This window comes from Sceloporus occidentalis, unplaced genomic scaffold, assembly GCF_023333645.1.
Source record: "Sceloporus occidentalis isolate IW3139 unplaced genomic scaffold, rSceOcc1.0.p SCAF_1, whole genome shotgun sequence".
Classification (NCBI taxonomy): Eukaryota; Metazoa; Chordata; class Lepidosauria; order Squamata; family Phrynosomatidae; genus Sceloporus; species Sceloporus occidentalis.
The window spans coordinates 95,896,419-95,917,660 of record NW_028316981.1 but is presented as its reverse complement, the minus strand read 5'-3'; the positions used below and the strand labels follow the sequence as shown (position 1 = coordinate 95,917,660).

Here is a 21,242-nt window from a genome sequence, read left to right as displayed (position 1 = left end):
CATCAATAAAATGGCTATGTCACCAACTCATTTAATTTCACCCATAAATTAATTTAATCGCACCCAGTTTTTGTTGTTGGAGAAGGAGGTGCTGGGGGGGGGGGAGGGCTGGTACAGTGCGTCCTGAAAGCCATAATTCCCCTACCACCATCTCTAGAGACTGAATACGATTGCCTTATAGTCTATGCAAGAATGTTGCAATACTGACTGAAAATATCATAATGAAATGCTGAAATAAAATCATAAGATATCAAGGTATCAGTAAGAGAATTTAGGAATGTTAATTTTGGAGACTTCAACTCTCAGAACCTCAAAGTAACATTTCCTGGTTCTGATTCAGCTGGCTAGAACTTGGAAAGCTACATTTCGAAAATAATTTGTGCCTGTTTCATGTTACAGTGTTTAAGTACCCGACTGCTGTTACTAGATACAATGATTAAAAAGTAACTTGCTATGATATTTGTTGCACGGCTCATTGCTTTTCTTTTAGATTGTTACTTTCATGGAGGGGAAGTATTCTTGGGATTTATTACAGAGTGGCTTAGGGCTTGAAAAATGCCTCTCCAATTTTTTTTTAAGTACCCATAAAGTATAATTTTGGAAGTAAATAGAACCTGCTATTTGCTACACAAGTAAAGTAACTATTACTTTGCTTTTGGACTTTAACTTCATTAGTTAAATTTGGAGTAGATTAGTCTGGAAAAGTGAGAGGAAAGAAGTCTGCCATGCTAAGTATGGCCAACAGAGAGGAAGTGCAGAACCAGAAATTGTTTCAAGTTGTGGAGCCTGAGGAGCAAACAAGGTGGGACTTTTAACTGCAAGAATGCCACTAACACACACATTTATGTTCTGTAAATAGGAACTCAGTGGAAACTTGAGTGATCTTGGAATTGTGGAAAGCAGGGAGGAGAAGTTTATTCTTTCTTGCCATGTCAGAATCATAGCAAAACTTTCTCCTTCGAAGTAGCTATTTACACTGTAAGGTTTATGTTGCAGGATATGCTTTCTTATCTTTACTCCACCTACGACATAAAAGAAGCTTTAGTTAAGACAACTCTTCCTAATTTCCACAATTGCATTTAGTTTTCAAAAAAAAAAAAAAAAAAAGGGAAAACATTTACAACAGGGTGCCAACAGGCTGAATGTGGTAATTCTGCAGGTGATGCAAGTCTCAGAGTGAATGCAATCAGAAATCAGCAAAAACCTATTTTGCAGTGAGGTAGGGTACAAAAAATTACATGACTAGGATTGCATCCTCAGCATCCCACATAGCAGGATTATTCCAAGTGGTGAAGCATTTTAGATATGGGCCCAGAGTGATCAGGTTTGCAAAACATGGCTACCTGCTGTTAAAAATTTGCTAGCTATTTCAAAGAGAAAGTTGCTCACATTTGCTCAGAACTTGACATCACAATTATTAAAGAGCCTAGGGAGGTGTCTGGTCAATTTCCATGGGATCAGTTTCAGATGTTGTGATGTGACAATGAGGACAATATGCATGAAGCAGTTCAGCCAACCACATGTAAGCACGACCCTTGCACACCTAGGAGTGGATTGACTAGGTTTGACCAGGGGGGTAGTAAATGCCTCACTATGTAGGAGGAGGTGTATGCTGCCTTGAAGGAGGCACTGGTGGATCCACTCCTGAAGAGGACTTCCCTGAACTCAAAGACATATGAGAACTACCACCCTATTGCTAATATCCCCTTTTTTGGTAAGATGTTTGGGCATGTGGTGGCTAGACAACATTAGACATTCTTGGAATAAAAAGATTATTTGGACCTACTTCAGTCTGGTTTCAGGCTAGGGTAGGACACTGAAACAGCCCTAGCTAGCCTGATTGACTCAAGGAGAAAGAAAGGATGGTTGTTGATCTTCCTGGATCTCTCAGAGGCTTTTGGTCCATCTTACTGGATCTGCTCTGTGGGATGGTGTAATGACTGGGCCTCCAGTCATTGGAAGAATTCTGCCAGGTAATAAGAGTAAGCTGGGAGGGAGGCACATGCAAATAAGTAATGACATCACAGATGACGGAAGGCTCACTTAACCAATCAGTGAGCAGGAGCGAGTTTTCTTCCGGAAGCTTCTAAGAGAAAATGCCTCTGAGACCAGGGACAGTTGGAGAGAGAGGCAGAGAGAGTCTTGATCAGTTAGTGCTTTCTACAGTGGGAATTCGAGGTGGGAATCTCTCCCTCGAGTTAGTCTTACAGCTTAGGAAAACTGTAGTGTTCTGACTATAGCAAGAAGGTATAATTCAGGCAGATAGTCTATGCTAAGATAAGGCCTGTCAGTATATTTCAAATCCATCAAGGCCGGCATATTACATCAATCTATCATTTAGGTGAGAATGGTGCGTTATATATGTGCACAAAGTACGCGCAGAGCTCGTATTAGGGTTAGGAAGGGGCGTCACTTCCTGACGCCCCTAAACCTAATACGCGTGGAGTGCGTAGAAAATGGCGGCACCCTATACACATGGGTGCCGCCATGACTACGTCACGACCGCGCCGCCTCCAAACGGGGCGGTGTGGAAGTGAAGTAGTGGGGCCGTGCGAGGGTGCCTGGGGCGCCCTTTCCGCGGCCCCAGAAGGAGCTCCATTTCGGAGCTCCTTCCACAATTGCGTCGCTGGCGCAGCCTCTACATAGCTGCACCAGCGACGCAAATGAGAAAGGAGCCGAGTGGCCCCTTTCTCCACATCCCCGCCACCGTCGGGTGTCCTTGGGGCATGAAGCCCCAAGGACACCCCTTTACAGGCTGCGGGGAAGCGGCATTTTGCAGGCCCGGAAAGCGGCGGTCCAGGGCCTCAGAGGCTGCCACTGTGGCAGCTGAGGCCCCGATCTGGTGGGGAAAGGGCCAGTTGCAGGTCGCCCCAAACAGGCGTTCTGTAACACACCAATGTGTCAGATTAGAATGTTCAGGCCTTATTTATTATTTTTCTGGTTGCTTGCATGAACTCATTCTATTGGAACTGTTCTTTTTTATGATTGAAAGATTCCTTATTATATATTTTATGTATAATAAGTGAGTTACATATATTACACAAATTTTGCTTTCTTCAGCTAATCTAAACCATTCGTTATTTTAACAAAATATTAATTGCTGATTTAATTATATTCCTTCTTTTTAATTATTTTCATCTTACATAACTTCCTTGAGTTTCCCTGTAAAGTAAGACAGTTTCAAATGCTTATCAACTTCTCTACTTAAGATTGTATATATTGTATTCCTTAAGTATTTTCTGCTACCTTAAATTACACTGAGATCTTGATGTTTGTTACTTATATATTTTTTTTATTTTTGGCCATTCCTTATGTCTATTCATTTCCAGCTGTTCCTTGGACAACACTGGCTCTTTGGCTTAGAAACGGAGATGAGCACCACCCCCTACAGTTGGTTACGATTAGACATTCATGTCAAAGGACTACCTTTACCTTTATTCTTCCTGAAAATGAGAACTTTAACTGTGATCATTTTTGTATCTTCCACTGGAAGTATTCTTGAGTAAGTGTAATTTCCCAACCATGGAGAAACAGCAAAAGGCATAAGCAGTTTTGTAAAACCCCAATTCACTGTCCTGTTGTTTAACTAATTAATAATAGCTTAATTCCATAATTAAGTTGAGGCTGAAATCTAACTGAAGTCTGTTCTTTTAGTTAAGTTAAAACAAATTAAGTTTAAAGCCCCTTTAAAGTAGAAAATTTCCAATTTAGCTGATATCTACTGATTTTGTTAGTTCTTATCACTGCCCTGAAGTGCTATAATGGTGACAGAAGATTAGGTGCTTGGCTTGATTCTCTGATCATTCAGGTCTTGGTTTATACACCCATTTTGCCCCTGGGTTATGCTATCAACTGAATCCCTGGCTCCAGCTAGTCTTGAACTCTTGAACATTGGCTTGGTTCCTGTAAACATACATACAACACCTATGCCTCAGATATGTTTTCAAATAATCCTCAGATATTTTCCAAAAAGCATATTGTTTTGGAAATGAGTATTTGATCAGGAGAAAGATATATTGCCTTCTATAAGACACAGGAAAACAGCTCCAGGGGACTCAGTCATAGAAGTCAAGCCAATACTATGCTTGTAAAAATGAAATACTAGTTTCCTCCCCCTACCTCCTTAGTGTGCCCAGAGCAAAATAAAGATTAATGATTCAGTGTCATAGAAAATTATGATAGCAGAAACTTTCCATTCACTAAATGTATCTTTCTAAATCTATTGTTTTAGTTCTTCCCAATCTTATTTGCAATGGTCATTGAAATGTTATCATATGTTATTAGGAAGGATGAAAATTGGGAAGGAATTGGGATTAGAAAATTAAATAAGAAAAGTTCGTTTACTGACGATACCCTATTGACAATTAAAAATCCACTAAAAATGGATAGAGTAAAAAGACATTTAAAGGAATTTGGGGAAATGTCAGGCTTACAGATAAATGGGAATAAATTGGAGTTAATGCTGTTTAATTATTCCAAAACAGAACAGGATTTCCTAAAGGATAAAATGATAGATATTAAATTAAAAGATACAATTAGATATTTAGGAATAAATATCAAAAAAATTACAAAAATTGGAAGAACAAAATTATAATAAATTAAGAATAGAAATTAAAAAGAAACTAGAAGAAAGTAAAAAAATAAATTATTGTGGTTTGATAGAATTGCATTAGTAAAAATGAAAATTTTAACTAAGATAATTTTTTTATTCAGGATGATACCAATACAAATATCAGAAGCTAAAATAAAAAATCAGCAAGTATTAGTGAATAATTTTTGTAATGGGAGTAAAAAAGGGAGGATCAATAAAATATACTAGTACAAACCACAAAAAGATAGAGGACTTGGTCCCCCAAAGTTAAAATTGTATTATAATGCAAATCAATTGAGATATAATATAGATGGAATTACAGAGAAGGGGAAACTAGATTGGTTAGAGACGGATACAATAAATACAGAGAAAAATTGGAAAATACATTTTTATGGATTTTACCATGAAAGAAAGGAAAGAAAAAAAAAACCTCTTTCTAAAGAATGTATGAGAGATTTGGAAAAAACATAAAGAAAAATTAATGCCTGCTATCTCACCATTAACTCCAGTAGTAATGTTGAAAAAATTTCCAGTAAATTTAAAGGAAGAACTAGGGAAAGAAATAAGGAAACAAAAAATATACAGGATAAAATAGTTCATGAAAATAATGAAGGATGAAGGAAAAATAAAGGAGAAATTGCAAACTTTAAAAATAACTTGGTTTAATTGTATTCATTTGGAACAATGGACAAAAAACTGGAATAGGAAAATTATAGAATGTAGAGAATATACTAAATTTGAACAAATAATTAGGCAAACAGGTAGTATGGAGGTAAATGAAATTTTGAAAAGTATTACAGTTGGCCCTCCTTATCCACTGATTTTTTTATACACGGATTCAAGCATCCATGGCTTGAAAATATTCAAAAAAAGGATAAATTTCCAGCATCAAACCTTGATTTTCCCATTTTATATAAGGGACACCATTTTGCTATGCCACTGTATTTAATGGGACTTGAGCATACACAAATTTTGTTATTCATGGCGGTTCCTGGAACCAAACCCCAGCGGATAAGGGTCCACTGTACAAGTGAAATATATAAATTGTTATCAAAACATAATGAGAAAGAAGAATATCTTAGGACAATATGGGACGATGACTTAGCACAAATGATAAATATTCAAGAATGGGGGAAATGTTGGAATCAACATCATTTAAAAAAATGATCTCTACAGATAAAGGAGAATTATTATAAATTAATTTGGAGATGGTACTTAACACCAGTAAGGTTAAGCTATATAAATAAAAAATAATCAAGGATATGTTGGAGGTGTTGTCAAGAAATTGTTACTTATATTCATATGTCGTAAGGTTGTAGAACTATAAAGAAAAATATTTAAAGAGATAGAAGAGATAACAGAAATTGAGTTAGAAAAAAGCCCAAAAATAGCATTATTGACTATATATGATAAGATCAACTGCACCCAGGCTATGAAGGACTTAATTGCAAATCTATTAACAGCAGCAAGACTAATTATAGTAAAAATAAATGGAAAGTTCAGGGAGATCCACAAATACAAGACTGGTATAAAGAAATATGGCACATATGAAATCAATGTTAAAAAAGGAATAATGAAGAGGAATGATTTTGAAGTAATATCAAAAATACTTGTGCAAAATGTTTTAGTAAAAGAAGTTGGTTTACCTTCACAGGCAGAGTTAAAGTTTTGGAGGGTAGAATACTATGAAGATATTAGCCTCTGGTGATGGGGAACACTTGCAGGAAAAAGGTTCATTTATGATAAATTAATAATAGTATTATACCTTAATGGATAGTATATGTTATTATTATTATATGTTGAAAAGAAGATAGTAATAAGAATGAAGATATCCGTAATAATTTCATGTGTTTTTTAAATTATTAGTTTAGTTAATGTTAAATGGTTTAATATAAATAAGATTCAGATAAGGTAATTAAGAATGGATAATTAATGTGATTTATTACATATTGTATGTGGAATACTATGTAAAAGATATTTTTCAATATTATTTTATGTAGGTTATATTATTAATTTTAAAACGGGGAAAATAAAATAATTTATTGAACTGAACTTCAGTGATTCAGAACATCTAGGTCAGGGGTCGGCAACGGCCTTTCGGCCAGCCCCTGGTCACTCCTGCCGCCAATTGCTGCCGCCGATTGCCACCCCTCTTTTTCCGCTCCGGGCGCCATTTTGAGGAACAAAATGGCGGCGGCCTAGAGGAGGCCCGCTGTGGCTGCCGGAGCCCTGTTCAAGGGCTCCAGGGGCTACAGCGGGCCTGCATTGTGCTCCACCTCCTCCTCCTCCGCCCTATAAATAGAAGAGCGGGGAAAGGAGGAGGAGGCAGAAGTAGAGAGCGAGCAGTACCCAGAGCCACAGCCACAGCCACGAGGCGAGAGGTTGGTTCATTGGGGGAGGGGGGTTATCTGAAGCTGAGAGAGTGTGCCTTGATTTGTGTAATGTCCTGGGTGTTCTCTCTGCAAAATCCCTTCACAGAGGCTTGCATCTTTCTGGGTTGAGACAGTGTGCATGCATTTTTCCTGTTTTGTGGACTTGCCTTCTAGTAATTTCCATGCTTGTAACTATTATTATTATTATTATTATTATTATTATTATGTTTATCCCTTGGTGTTCTCTTTGCAAAATCCCTTCACATGGGTTTGCTTGCTCCTTTCATGGGTTGAGACAGTGCATGCATTTTTCCTGTTTTGTGGACTTGCCTTCTAGTAATTTCCATGCTTGTAACTATTATTATTATTATTATTATTATTATTATTATTATTATTATTACTTGCTGTTGCATTTTGAGATTGTGGTGTTTGGCTGAGATGCCAGTCTTTTGTATTTCTGTTAATACATTTTTTTAATTGGATGATGAGATGAATAAAAATTTATATCTGGAAAATATATCTATGGATATGAATATATATCTCAATAAATACACTGTATCTTTTTCTTTGTTTGGGTCTCAAGACATAGGAGACCCAAGTTTGAATCCCTGCTTGGCCATGGAAAACTACCAGTTGGCCTTGGGCAAGTCACACTCTCTTAGCCTCAGAGGAAGACAAAGGCAACCCCTCCTTGGAACCAATTCTGCCAACCTATGATAGGTTTGCCCAGGGCTTCTCAAACTATTCAGAAGACACTGTTCAGAAGGGATTTGCTTTTGCCATCTTGCTGACTTGCTGAAGGCCTTGCAGTGGGTTTCTCTGATTGAGCAGGGATTCAAGGTAGCATTGTATGTTCTATGTATGTTGTCTGCTGTGTAACCACTGTTTCACGTGCGAGTTCACCATGCGAGTTCAGCCATATGCTTTTTTAGGGTAGTGTGAACTGGAAAGGTGGTGGAGGAACCAGGTCAGTTTGTGAGGACTTCCAAGGCTGCATTGATGAACACTGATCAGGCTGCATTGATGAGCAGTGCAGTCTGCATGTCTCTGTGTGGGCAATTTTATTGCTGGTATATTGTTTTTGTAGCGCTGTATACATACATATATATATATATATATATATATATATATATATATTGGTATTTTACTAAGAGCAATTTTGTACTCCTAGGTAACAATGATGTCCAAAAAGGCTGCCGCTAAGAGAAAGATCGACGCGGAATGTAGGGTATTCAACCCACAGTGGACAGAAGATTACTTTTACATAGAGCACAAGGAGAAAGCTGTGTGCTTGATATGCCAGGATACAGTGGCTGTGTTCAAGGAATACAATTTGCGTCGACACTATCAAACGCGTCATAAAGATACATATGATGGTTTGGTTGGACAAGTGAGAAAAGATAAAATATCAAAACTGAAAACTTCATTGACAAGCCAGCAAAATATTTTTGTGAAGCAGAAGCAGCAAAATATTTCATCCGTGCGAGCAAGTTATGAAATTGCCCAGGCAATAGCGTCCGCTGGCAAATCATTCACGGAGGGAGAATTTGTTAAAGACTGCCTTCTTATAGCTGCCAAAGCGATGTGTCCCGAAAAGGCCGATATATTTAATACAGTGAGTCTTTCGGCATGTACTGTTACACAAAGGGTTGAAGAACTGGGAGACAATTTGAAGCAGCAATTGCAAAACTCTGCAAAAAACCTTTCGCATTTTTCCTTGGCACTCGACGAAAGTAACGATGTTCATGATTGTGCACAACTTCTGATTTTTATTCGTGGGATAAATGACAATTTCGAAGTCACAGAAGAGCTTGCTGCACTGCAAAGCATCAAAGGGACCACAACAGGAGAAGGTATCTATGAAATGGTTTGCCGAACTGTTAATGGTTTGGAGCTGGACTGGGTTAAACTAGCCAGTGTGACAACCGATGGTGCTCCTAGCATGGTGGGGTCTAAGAAAGGAGTAGTTGCTCGCATTAATCAAGAGATGGAAAAAGATGCCCATTCTCAGCCAATAGCCATACACTGCCTCATCCACCAACAGGCGCTGTGTAGTAAATCACTGAAGTGGGACACTGTTATGAAAACTGTGGTATCTTGTGTTAACTTCATTAGAGCTAATGCATCGAACCACAGACAATTTCAGGAATTTCTGTCCGAGGAAAATGCTGACTGTGAGGATGTTCTATACCACACAGAAGTGCGTTGGCTGAGTCGAGGGAAAGTTTTGAGACGTTTCTATGACTTACTGCCGGAGATTGCAACTTTACTGGTTTCCAAAAACAAAGAAGTACCAGAGCTCAATGATGCAGAATGGAAATGGCACCTTGCCTTTCTGACAGATGTAACACAGTGCCTTAATGATCTCAGTGTGGAACTTCAAGGAAAGGGGAAGCTCATCTGTGATATGTATGCATCTGTGAAATCATTTGAACTAAAATTAGGCCTCCTCATCAAACAAGTGAATGAAGGACATTTCAGCCATTTCCCAACTACTCAAAATCTGTCAACAGAAAAACCATCGGTTGCATTCCCAACAAAAACATGTGTGGAGTCACTGGAAAAGTTACAAAGCGAGTTCCAAGCTAGATTTAAAGAGCTTCATCTCCATGAACAGGACATGCAGCTTTTCCGAAACCCATTTTCTATTGACATTGAAAATATGGATGCAATTTACCAAATGGAACTGTGTGACCTGCATAGTTGTGACTCTCTGAAAGACACATTCAAGTCAAGCAGCCTTCTAAATTTCTATGCATCTCTCCCCTCTGACAAATACCCTAATATCAGGAACCATGCACTCAAAATGGCAACCATCTTTGGCAGCACTTATGTCTGTGAACAGACTTTTTCCCGGATGAAACATCTGAAAGCGCCACACAGATCCAGACTAACTGATGAACACTTGCATCACTTGCTACGAATAGCAGTGACAAATATGGAAGCAGACATTGATCATCTCATTAGCCAGAAGCAGGCCCAGAGTTCCATTAAACATTGTTATTTAATACAGAATTCAGTTTCTTTAATTAACTTGTTCTTGTTCTTCATTAAAATACACTGTTATTTAATACCGAATAAAGTTTGTTTAACTTTACTTGTTCTTGTTCTTCATTTTAAATATTGTATATGTTCCCATTTTGTTTTTTACTTCAAAATATAATGTATGCAATGTATGTAGGAATTATTTCTTATTTTTTATTTATTTATTTAAATTTTTTAAAAATTATTTAATTATTTATTTTGGGGCTTCGGCCGAAGGAAGGGACCGAGGAGGAGAGGCCAAGCACATGCCTCCTCCTCCTCGCAGGGCTTCGGTGGAAGCTCCACCTCCGGCATGCGGCTCTGCCCCCGGAGGGTGGAAGCTCCACCCCCCAGCTTCGGCCCCCCAGTTGTCTGAGGAAGAGCAACCCGGCCCCCGGCTCAAAAAGGTTGCCTACCCCTGATCTAGGTAGATATGCCTGAGGGGGAAAAAGGTTTATGAAGTAGAGGAAAAAGTTACCTAAAGTTCTGATCTTAAAGCTTCTCTTTCTATTTTTTCTCTTTTGGTATTTTATTTCACATGGTTTTGCAAGTGTTTCTACATCTTTAAAGTACCTCAGATCTTATAGATAAAAAGAAATACACTGTCCCTCCACATCCACTGGGCTTAAGGGCACAGGACACCCGTGAATGTGGAAAAACCATAAATAACAAAAATACTATGTTTTTACCTGAGAGAACACCTCTCTAGGAACATTGGCTTGGTTCCTGTAAATACACATATAATACCTATGCCTCAGATGTTTTCAAATAATCCTCAGAAATTTGCCAAATTGCATATTGTTTTGGAAATGAGTGTTTGATCAGGAGAAAGATATATTGCCTTCTATAAGACAGGAAAACAGCTCCAGGGGACTAAGTCATGGAAGTCAAGCCAATAATATGCTTGTAGAAATGAAATATTAATTCCCCCCCCCCATCTCCTTAGTGTGCGCAGAGCAAAATGACACATTAAGATTAATGATTCAGTGTCACAGAAAATTATGACAGCAAAAACTTTCCATTCACTAAACGTATCTTTCTTAATCAATTGTTTTAATTCAATTGAATTCATTTAGTTAAAAGGTTCACCCACTGGAAGAGAGAGAGAGAACAGTGTGGATCAGTTTGTCATATACATACTGAGTAGTTACTTATAACAAGTGAACTCAAAACTCAAGATTGCCATCCAGTTTTAGCAAAATCTTATTCTAAATAAATGCTAAAACAAGAAAGAACATGTAATTTAATACCCCACAGTTCTCCTGAATGTATGGTATATTCAGTCTTTATTCTTGCCCCTGTTGCACCATGCATTTTTGTCGTGGGCAAGAACGGATAATATATACTTGACTATATACTTGACTATAATTGACTGAAAAATCCTTGTCAACTTACTTATGGTTCAATACTCTAATACTGCTCAGAAAGATGCCCCACTCTCCCTTCCTCGGCAGGGAGTGTGTGGTGTTTGTGTGAAAGAGGTAATTCCCTTTTCAATCCGATGTTAAAACCTTCTCTCCCCCATCCTCCTCCTCCTCCTTTGGATCTCTCTGAACACCAAACACCCGTCCACTTCCATCCCTTCCCAATCTCATGTGAAAACCTTCTCATGCCCTTTACGCTTGACTTATCCACAGGTCATATAAAAATCCATTATTTTAGCCCTAATACCTTCCCTTGACTTATACATGAGTATATATGGTATTATCCAACTGATCCCTGCCTTTGAATTTAACATATAGCTGTAATGAAATTTTACATCTGGATATTTTGTATAAAGACTTTGTATGGGGTTGCCTTGCTGAAGACAATGAGCAGTGCTGATAATTGTGTCCTACTCATTAATTCACATACTTTAGCTTTCTCCCACCTGGCAACCTTCAGAGATGGTGGAATGTAACTTGCAGAAGCTCCCATCCACCTAGCGGAGAAGTTGTGTGTTGCAGTGGCACACATCTGGAGGGCACAATGTTGGAAAAGTCTGGATTATCTGGATAACTACTATGTAAAAAACTAAAATATATGCTATGTGATCTATACTGAAAAAACAAAAAGCATGCTTAAACTAGCCATTTGGGGGGAAAGATTCATTGAAGGGCCTTGACCAGGAACATGTTTTTGAATGTCAGACCTGGTTACCACCAAAACTTCTTCTTGCATGGCTCAAGGAAGATGTGTCCTAAATTCTCGAGGAATCATTGGAAGGGGATGAATCAGGTACAGATTTTTTAAAAAAATGTTTTCCCAATCCAGTGCAAAATTTATCATCCTCTCTTTTTCCACTTTTATCTGTATCTATCTATCTATATATGGGGGGAGAGGGGCAGGATTCCAAGTTTTAACACTGTGTTTCAGAAAAGTGTTGTGATACAGTGCGGATCATTTCTTGCAAGCTCTTGCCTGTTTTGGTCCAGATGGAGTTCTGGTGCTGGGATGCAGCTAAAAGCCTTAAATCTAGCATTCACCTTTGGCTGTGTAAAATCGTAAGGTGATTTTGTAATGTCAGTTTCACATGATTTGTGTGTGTGTGTGTGTATTAAAAAAATGGATGCCCCCATGTTGTAGTGCATTTGATGCTGGCAGGTTGGAGCTGCCTTCATGTTGTAGTGCATTTGATGCAATCCACTGCATCAAAGTGCCTATTGTCTCAGAATTTCCAAGCTCTCAACATGTTGAATGAAAAAAAATCAGCATAGGAAATGAATCAGATAGCATCAGTTTGTGAAATCATATTGTGACGAGTTCGTGCTCTGTCAGTCTGCTGAAATATTTAAGGCACTGATTCCCAAAGTGGGGGATAATACCTCCTATAGGCATTGGAAAACTCCAGAGGGTGATGAAGAAAAAAGGGGTGGCAGGGGATGGCGAGAATGAGGGTTGTATGAAACTTTTCTTTCTGAGGTCCTTTAAAACCATCCTCACACAGCTTCACTGATCGCTTTGTGTGGTGGTGTCTCCCACTCTACTCACCAGGCACTTTTGTTTGCTTCCCCTGCACACTCTCTACATCAACCACATTTCCCTAGTAGTGGCTGCAGCCATTAGAAAACTCTTGTGAGGCTTGGGCACATGACATCATTTTTGTAGCTCAGAGTGGTGCCATTTTGGGACAGATGACTGACTGACTAGTTTGAGGAGTTAGCGCATGTGGCAGCAGAGGAAAAGTGGCGGCAGGAAAAGAGATCATTCAAATTCAGGACCCCACTTAAGATTTGTGAGCTTTCCCAGGATTTGGCTAGCAGGTTGGAGCTGCACTGCTGCTTCAACTTTCTTTTGTTGGACAGGTTGAGAGAAGAGTTACTGGAAGAAAAAAATGCTTGTGTGTGCGTGCGTGTGTGAACAACTTGAAGCTTGATGTTGCTGCTTCTGCAATCTTTTTCCCTGATATTGATCAGAAGAAGAGTTTATTCTAACTTCCAGACACTAAGGGGCTGTCTGCACGAGTGATAAAATAGTTTCACCATGTTTTGAAAGCTACCCATTTAAATAATGCATGGGCCAACCTACAGCTGGGCCCCTTCCCTCTACTTCTAGCGATGATGTGCTGGCCCACATGGCGGCATTCATGGAGCCCATGGAGCGACATGAAAGAGAAAAAGAGGAGGCGGTGGTAGCAAGAAGAGGCTTCTCTGAGCACCTCGTCCAGCAGGAACTCATCCGCCAGCAGCAGCTCTTCCAGCTCAAGCTTCTCTTCCTCGAGCAGCACCACTTCAGCCAGATCGAGATCCTCACCCTCGCCCAGGTCGGGATGCAAGAGGCAATCAAAGGCTAAGAAAAAGACCAAGAAGAACCATGGTTGCTCGGAGGAGGGTGGTGAATCTTCTTCGAGAGATCATGAAAAAGATGACTATTAGTTGGGTGGCGTCCTTGTGCCAGGATTGCCTTCCTGGGCCATTAGATGTAGGGCCAGATGCCCGGGGTTGGAAGGGGTGTGAGTCGATGCTCAGGCCCCTTCTTTCCCTAGATTCACTTGGGACAAGAACCCCCTGGGGCTCCATTTGACCAAGAGCATTAGAAAGAAGATCCTAAGGGGCAAGTTCGTAGATGTGTTCTCCCTCCTTCAGCCCATTGGTGATGAGACAAGTTCCTCTTCTTCCAAGAAGGGAGGCAAGCAGGAGTGCCAAACTCGCCAGGTTGAGCACTCCTTTGTTAATTGGTCTGAGGGTTTTTTTCCATTTTCATGGGGGTAGTTTCCATGGCTTAACCTGAGAGGGCATGTCACTTGGCCAATCACATAACCAACGTTCACAAGGCTCGTGCTATTGCGGATGAGGCAGCTGCTATCCCCTACAACATGGCATTCCACAAGCAGGCCTCACAGAGTACCCTAGACAGATGGGACCTCCTCAATTGTGACATCTGGCTTCTGAGGGTGGGACCTTACATCAAAGGCAGGCCCAACACGGGGAGGAGTTCAAAGTGGCAAGGCAAAAAGGACACCCACAGGCTGTGCTGCTGGGAATTCAACCTGGGCAAATGTGTTCGCCCTGTTTGTAAGTTTGAGCATTGTTGTGAGTCACTCCAGCAGCCTCTGGGAAAAGAAATGGTTCCTCCCCCTTGGGATCTGGGGGGTCGGGGGGGTCAGAAATGAGTCCACCAAGGCTGCCACAAGGCCCTTCTATCTGGCCCCCATGCCGGTCTGCCCTTCTGTTCTCCTCCAGCTTTTACAACACTACCCCTCCCGCGACTCAGGCTCTTTCCTGGCTGAGGGCTTCACCCAGGGCCCTCGGGAGGCTTCCGATGCCCCCAACCTTAAGTCCGCCAGGGACATGCCAGATGTCCTAAAATCCAAAATTTCCAAAGAGTGCATAGCAGGCAGGGTTGTGGGCCCTTTCCCTGCTCCTCCCATGCTTAATCTCAGGGTTTCCCCTCTTGGGTTACTTCCCAAAAAAGCCCCCGTGAGTTTCAGCTTATCCACAACCTCTCCCATCCCCCCAGGCAGTCCATCAACGATTCCATTCCCCTTGAGCTCTGTTCAGTTTGTTGTGCCTCGCTTGACCATGCAGCCAGGCTCCTATGAGCATGCAGTCGAGGGACCCTCATGGCAAAATGCGACCTCAAGTCGGCATTCAGACTCCTGCCTATTCACCCCAATTATTTCTGCCTACTGGGTTTCAAATTTGAAAACCAGGGGTATTTTGACAAGGCCATGCCCATGGGATGCTCAGTTAGCTGTGCAGCATTCGAAACATTCAGCACCTTCCTGGAGTGGGAGGTCAAGAAGTGGGCCTCCTCGCCCCTGGTCACTCATTACTTGGATGACTTTCTTTTCATCAGTGAGACTGGGACTGACAGTTGCTTTAAGCTGCTCACCACCTTTCAGTCCCTGACTGACGAGCTGGGTGTCCCATTAGCTGTTGACAAGACGGAGGGCCTCACCACATCTCTCACCTTTTTGGGCATACAGCTTGATTCGGTTGCAAGTGTCTCCCCCCTCCCTGAGGATAAACTCCACACTCTCCATTCTATGATCAGGACTGCCATCTCCTCTCCTAAAGCCACCCTCAAATAATTCCAGTCCATCCTGAGTCACCTCAACTTTGCATACAGAGTGGTTTCCCCGGGGAGGGCCTTTTGTGCCAGGCTGGCCAGGGCCACGGCGGGGGTTAGGGCCCCCAATCATCACATTTGCATTTCCAAGGTCATCAAATAGGACCTGCTTATCTGGGAACAATTCCTCAGTAAATACAACAGGGTTTCCTTATGGAAGCGTCCGTGGAATCTGGGGGCTGGACTTCCATGTCCATTCTGATGCTTTCTGGCAGCTTAGGCTTTGGCGTCTACTTCCAAGGTCACTGGTGTGCACAACGTTGGGCAGCACGTTGGGCGGAGGGCAAAATCCTGCAGGACCTCACTTTAATTTCCCATCCTGGTGGCCGTCCACATCTGGGGAGAACAACTAGCCAATAAAAATGTGTGCATCTGGTGTGACAATCAGGCAGTGGTCAGAGTTCTCAACAGCCAGACCTGTAAGTCAGAGAAGGTCATACTCCTGGTGCATCCTTTTGTCCTCCTTTGTCTACAATTAAATATCACCTTCAGAGCCCGGTTCGTGCCTGGCCTCAAAAATGATATGGCAGATGCCCTTTCTCGTTTCCAGGTAGCCGGTTCCGCATGCTGGTGCCTGGGGAGAACCCCTCCCCCATGCCATTCCCAGAGGAATTGTGGGAGATTGGAAGTCGGCTGTGAACCAGAGCGTTTTAGCATCGCTGGTCCCCTCCACCCTCCGAGCCTACAAGAGAGCAATCGCCAAACTTCATTTGTTCTTTGGGGCTCATGGGCTCAGCCCTCAATGGCCAATAGGGTCTGAGACCATCTTACAGTTTCTAGTCTGGTTGAGGGAGGCCAACATTGCTCCACGCACCATGGCAGTCCACTTGACGGGCATCTCTTTCTTCTCCAAAGCAGGTGGTTACCAGGACCCATGCTCGTCCTTCCTCGTTAGGAGGGCCTTGGAGGGTTGGAGAAGATTGGCCCTTCTGCAGTTAGATGGCAGAAAGCCCATTTGCTTCCAGTTATTATGCAAACTTACCAAGCATCTCAAAAAGGTTTGCATCTCCAGGACAGAGACCAGGCTGTTCAGGGCTGCATTCGTGACAGCCTTCTTCGGGGTGCTACAGGTAGGCGAGCTGGTTCCTGCTTCTTTGTCTGATGTTTCCACCTGTTGTCTCCAGGTGGGGGATATATCATTTGGGAAAGACGCTGTATTTTTAGCCCTTCGCAGGTCCTAGTGCCACCAGCTCGGAAAGGGGACCATCATCACCCTCCGGAGGCTTTGCGGTCACAAGCTGTGCCCTGTATGGACTCTAAGAAAATTCTTGGTAGCCCGCCCCAATCTACATGGGGCCCTCTTCACCCACAGCAATGGCACACCGGTCACCAGGTTCCAGCTTGTGGCAGTGCTGCGCATGGCCCTGCGCAGGGAAGGGCTCCCCACCAAAGACTTCAGCAGCCACTCGTTCCACATAGGAGCTGCGACAAGCCATGTTACTATCTTTAAATATGGACCATGTCAATGAAATCAAACATTTGTATGACTTACTTAAAATACGCAGAGAAAGGCCAGTACAGGAGAATAGTTCCAGCGATGTGGACGATGATTGACCTTAAGTAAAAAGTTATTTTGGGGGAAAAGCCAAAGAAACAAAGAAAAACATCCAGTTTTTATGTTAACGTGTTTGGGTGTGATGGTGTGATATGTGTTAAGTTTTTTTGTTATTTATATGTTAAATGGACTTTTATATGTTATTCCTGTATGGGTTCACCTGTGGCAAAAATGGCAAGTTGGTTCTCACCAAAAATATATAGATATGGAAGTTTTGTAACAGCTAGGATCCAATCACTGTTTAAAAAATTGTCTGTTTAAAAATTAAATTTGTCTGTTTAATAATAATAATGACAACTGACTTGAAAAGCATAGATACTGTTTCACAGGAATTGTTCAATTGGCTACCTGTAGAGGATGCTGGTCAACCATAGTCCCACCTTCAAAGGATATTACTACCACAGAAGGGGAAGCAGGAACCAGACCATGTGAGACAGAAATAGAAGAAACAACTGTTATAAGACGATCGGACAGAATTAATAAAGGTAAATCTCCAGAGTGATATGGTTTTTGTGAAAACTTGCAGACATTAAAGAAACCATCAGACTAGAAAGAAGTTACTAAATTACTTTCCTTTGAAAGAAAAAGATGGATGGAAGCTATGGATGAAAAATACCAATCTATGGAGAAGCAATACCAGTCTGAGCAGACTATGAATCAACTAGTGGATACCTGTTTTTCAAAGACAATAACTTCATCGATTGGACTAGTAAAAGACAGACTATTGTGGCCCAATCATCAGCAGAAGCCGAATGTATATCAGCAGCAAGTGCATATAATGAACTAGAATGGATTTTTCATTTGTTAAAGGACTTTGGTATTAGTGAACCTGTACAATTGTAATGTTTGAAGACAATCAAGCTTGCATAATAATATGTAAAGGAAAAAGTACCAAAGTCAGAAGCAGAACTATTAGATTAAAATGTCAACTAGTGAGGGATTTTTATCAAAAGGTAATGATTGATATTGAATATTGTCCAACTGATGAAATGATAGCAGATATATTAACTAAGCCATTGACGACACAGCAATTTATATTTTGTGAAATGTTGAACATGTCTAATTTTTGTTAATGATGTTAACTTGTTGTGATGACTCAGCTGATAGAGCTTAAGAAGGGGAGTTGGAATAGTAACAAGCTCTACACCTGAGCCATTATAGGGTTAATAACATTACAGGGTTAATGGAGAGCTACTGAGCACACAGATGACCTACTGCTGTATATGCATAGCTCTAATCAACTTTTGATCCTTAATAAGACTAGCTTTGTAGTGAGCCTTCTTCTCTCCCTCTTTTGCTCACTCTATTCTCAGCTTTCTTTTCTGTTGCATTATACTTGTGTTATTTGATTTTATTATATAGTTTGTATTATTTGCTATTTGTTATTATTATGCTTGCCATTACTACTATGGTTTATTTTGTATCTTTTGTATATATATGTTTTGTATGATTCTGTTGCATATATTGTTTGTTACCCTTTTAAGTATTTATAGATAATCTCAATTAGTCTCTTTTCAAATCCATTGTTCCAACAGGGGGAAGGGCAGGCAATAATTTTTTTTGTCACCCACCCACAAATCAATCACATATGTGCACAAGTGGTCAGCTGCACTCCCCCATGAAATAAAATGACAACTGACACAGGGTGTCATTAACAATAAAATTGATTTAATGAAATTAACAAAAAATTGGCCAGTCAAAAGGGGGGCATGGAGGGAGAGGGAGGGGGAGGGGGGAGAAGGCATGTACACAGGGGCCTTCATGATCATGCTGTGCCAATGTGCCACTGGGCGCACCAATGCATCACATGAGCAGTCAATCCCTTGGGCAATCGAGTGGGAGGTCGCATAGTCAGTTGCACAGGATATTGAGTGGGCTGGCAAGTGGCTGGGATGAGGGAAGTGATTGGTGACTGTTGGAGGCGCGTCTGTATGCATGTGCACATATGTTGGGGTGGAACATAAAAAATAACACTGTGCAGTTGATACCCACAAATGACCCATTTTGGTAGATCCATCCTTGCAGATGAAGGGGGGTTCAGAATGCCCATAGGTATTCAGCCTGATAATCAGGAAGCACTAGGGATAAACTAGCTTTTCCCCTCCATCTGCTTAGGCCCTAAGAAATCATGTATATTTTTGGTGGAGACAGAGAGGCGAGACCATGTGAGATCATAATATTATATCTAATTTACCAGCCCAGTGAAAGGTGCACCAGACCAGACATACTGACATCTTCTAGCTACCAACTGCCACAACATCCTTGTCTTGGCCACTGTTTAAATCCTTTTTTTCTGAAAAGTGGAACTCAGTATATTTTGCCTTTGAACAATCAAATGATTTAAGTATATTTTGCCTTTGAACAATCAAATGATAGTGGAAGTATTAAATGATTACTGGCAATTTCATGCACTGTTTGCTGAATAATGTCAGAATTGAAATTGAAAAGAGGTGAGGTGGCTCCAATACAAAACGCAAGGATTTTTCCGTCATTTTTCAGAGGCTATTTATAAAGAAACTGGTCTTTTACCAGCACTGGAAGGCTGCTCATTTAAATCAATAATGTGGTAGTACCCTCTTGTGGCTGACCACAGGATTGCTGGTTCTTAACTATTAAAGATTATTTTCCGTGACTAACAACTTTTATTATAACATACATCACCTGAAAATAGACATGAAAGACATAGATTCCCAAAAGGAGAAGATATACGTGTCAAGGGATCTGCCCCCTACCCATTTTTGTCCAGATTCACCCACCCTATTTTTTCAAATAGAACTGGACATTTGGAAGATTACTGGGGAGGGGGGGGAGTATTGGGATAAGCAGAATAAGTGTTTTAGGACTAATGTTTTCCTCACTTAAAATGTATGAAGATTTGAGACTGATAATAAATTAGTAAATAGTTCAGTGTTGCTATAAATATTTATATCCAAAATAATACTGGTCCTTAATATTGTAATTATATCTCTACATTCCATCTAATTGCAAGGAAGCTCTTTTAGTGCTGAACCACTGTTTCCTGTCAAGGCAAACAAACTGAATCCAGACAAGACAGAGGTGTTCCTGGCCAGTAAAAGGCAGACTGGGAAATAAGGATTCAGCCTGTGCTGGATGGGGTTATACCCGCCCACAAATCTCAGGTTTTCAGGTTGGGCACATTGCTGGATTCAAATCTGAGCCTGCATGCATAGGATTCTGCAGAACTAGCATTCTTTGAGACACCAGATCTGGCTATGGTGACACATATCTTTATCACATTCCATTTGGATTACTGTAACACACTCCATATGGGGCTTTCTTTGGACACTGTTCTGAAACTGTAGCGGGTCCAAAATGGTATGCCCAGATGCCTTACCAGGGCTTCTGATAGTGAACACAGACCACCCATACTGCAATAACTTCCCTGGCTACTGGTTTATTTCCAGGCACAATTCAAAATGCTGATTATGACCTTTAAAGCCCAAGATGGCTTAGATCCAAACTATATGAAATACCATTTCTCCTATGGGACTGCCCAACTTTTAAAATCTTCAGGTGAAGGCTTTCTCTCTTTGAATCCTATCCTCAAGTGTTTTTTTTTTAATTCCAAGGTGAAATGAAACAAAAAAAGTATCCTTCTGTTCTTCTCCCCCCCCCCCCCCGGCCCTCTCTTTAGTAAGAGTTGACTATATTGCTACAGACCATGGACTACAGACCACAGAGTTGTCTTTGATAATGCTGGCTCCCTTGGCTTAGTAACAGAGATGTGTTACTAAGATGTGTTACAGTCGGACACAACTAGACACTCTTGTCAAGGGAAAACCTTTACCTTTTTACCTTTACAGTGCTATAGTGCATCAGTGAAATGGCACTTTTGTATTGTAACATTACAACTAAGTGGAGTGGGTAGAATCAGAGAGTACAATAGCTATCCTTCCAATCACAGGAACATCTCAGCAAAACACTCCCGTTTAAAAAAAAAAAACTTTGGAGTAACACTAGTTCAGAAACAAGAAATCGCTAGAAACAGCTGCCAGAAAGAATGCAAGAAGTCATATCATGAGATAATGTCATGTAATAGTTTTAGGAAAATAATTATGCAACATAGCTTCTCCTGATATTGAGTTCATGTGATACAAAAATGTCCTTCAGTGTCTATCTATGCTAGTTA

At 40.9% G+C, this 21,242-nt stretch overlaps 1 protein-coding gene across 1 annotated transcript; it reads left to right on the top strand.

The window, feature by feature from the left end:
• The first annotated feature begins 8,140 nt into the window (after positions 1-8,140).
• On the top strand, positions 8,141-13,759 carry LOC149321848 (general transcription factor II-I repeat domain-containing protein 2-like). The gene is made up of 2 exons (XM_089518198.1): positions 8,141-9,936; positions 13,522-13,759. The coding sequence occupies exons 1-2, from the start codon at positions 8,141-8,143 to the stop codon at positions 13,757-13,759; spliced, it is 2,034 nt and encodes a 677-aa protein (XP_089374324.1).
• Positions 13,760-21,242: the final 7,483 nt, after the last annotated feature.

Bases quoted from the DNA above. Each gene is read 5' to 3' on its own strand.
- LOC149321848 (XM_089518198.1), top strand. From the start codon at position 8,141: ATGATGTCCAAAAAGGCTGCCGCTAAGAGAAAGATCGACGCGGAATGT. The intron at 9,937-13,521 runs GCAGGCCCAGAG...CTCTACTTCTAG, and splicing joins GATCATCTCATTAGCCAGAA to CGATGATGTGCTGGCCCACA.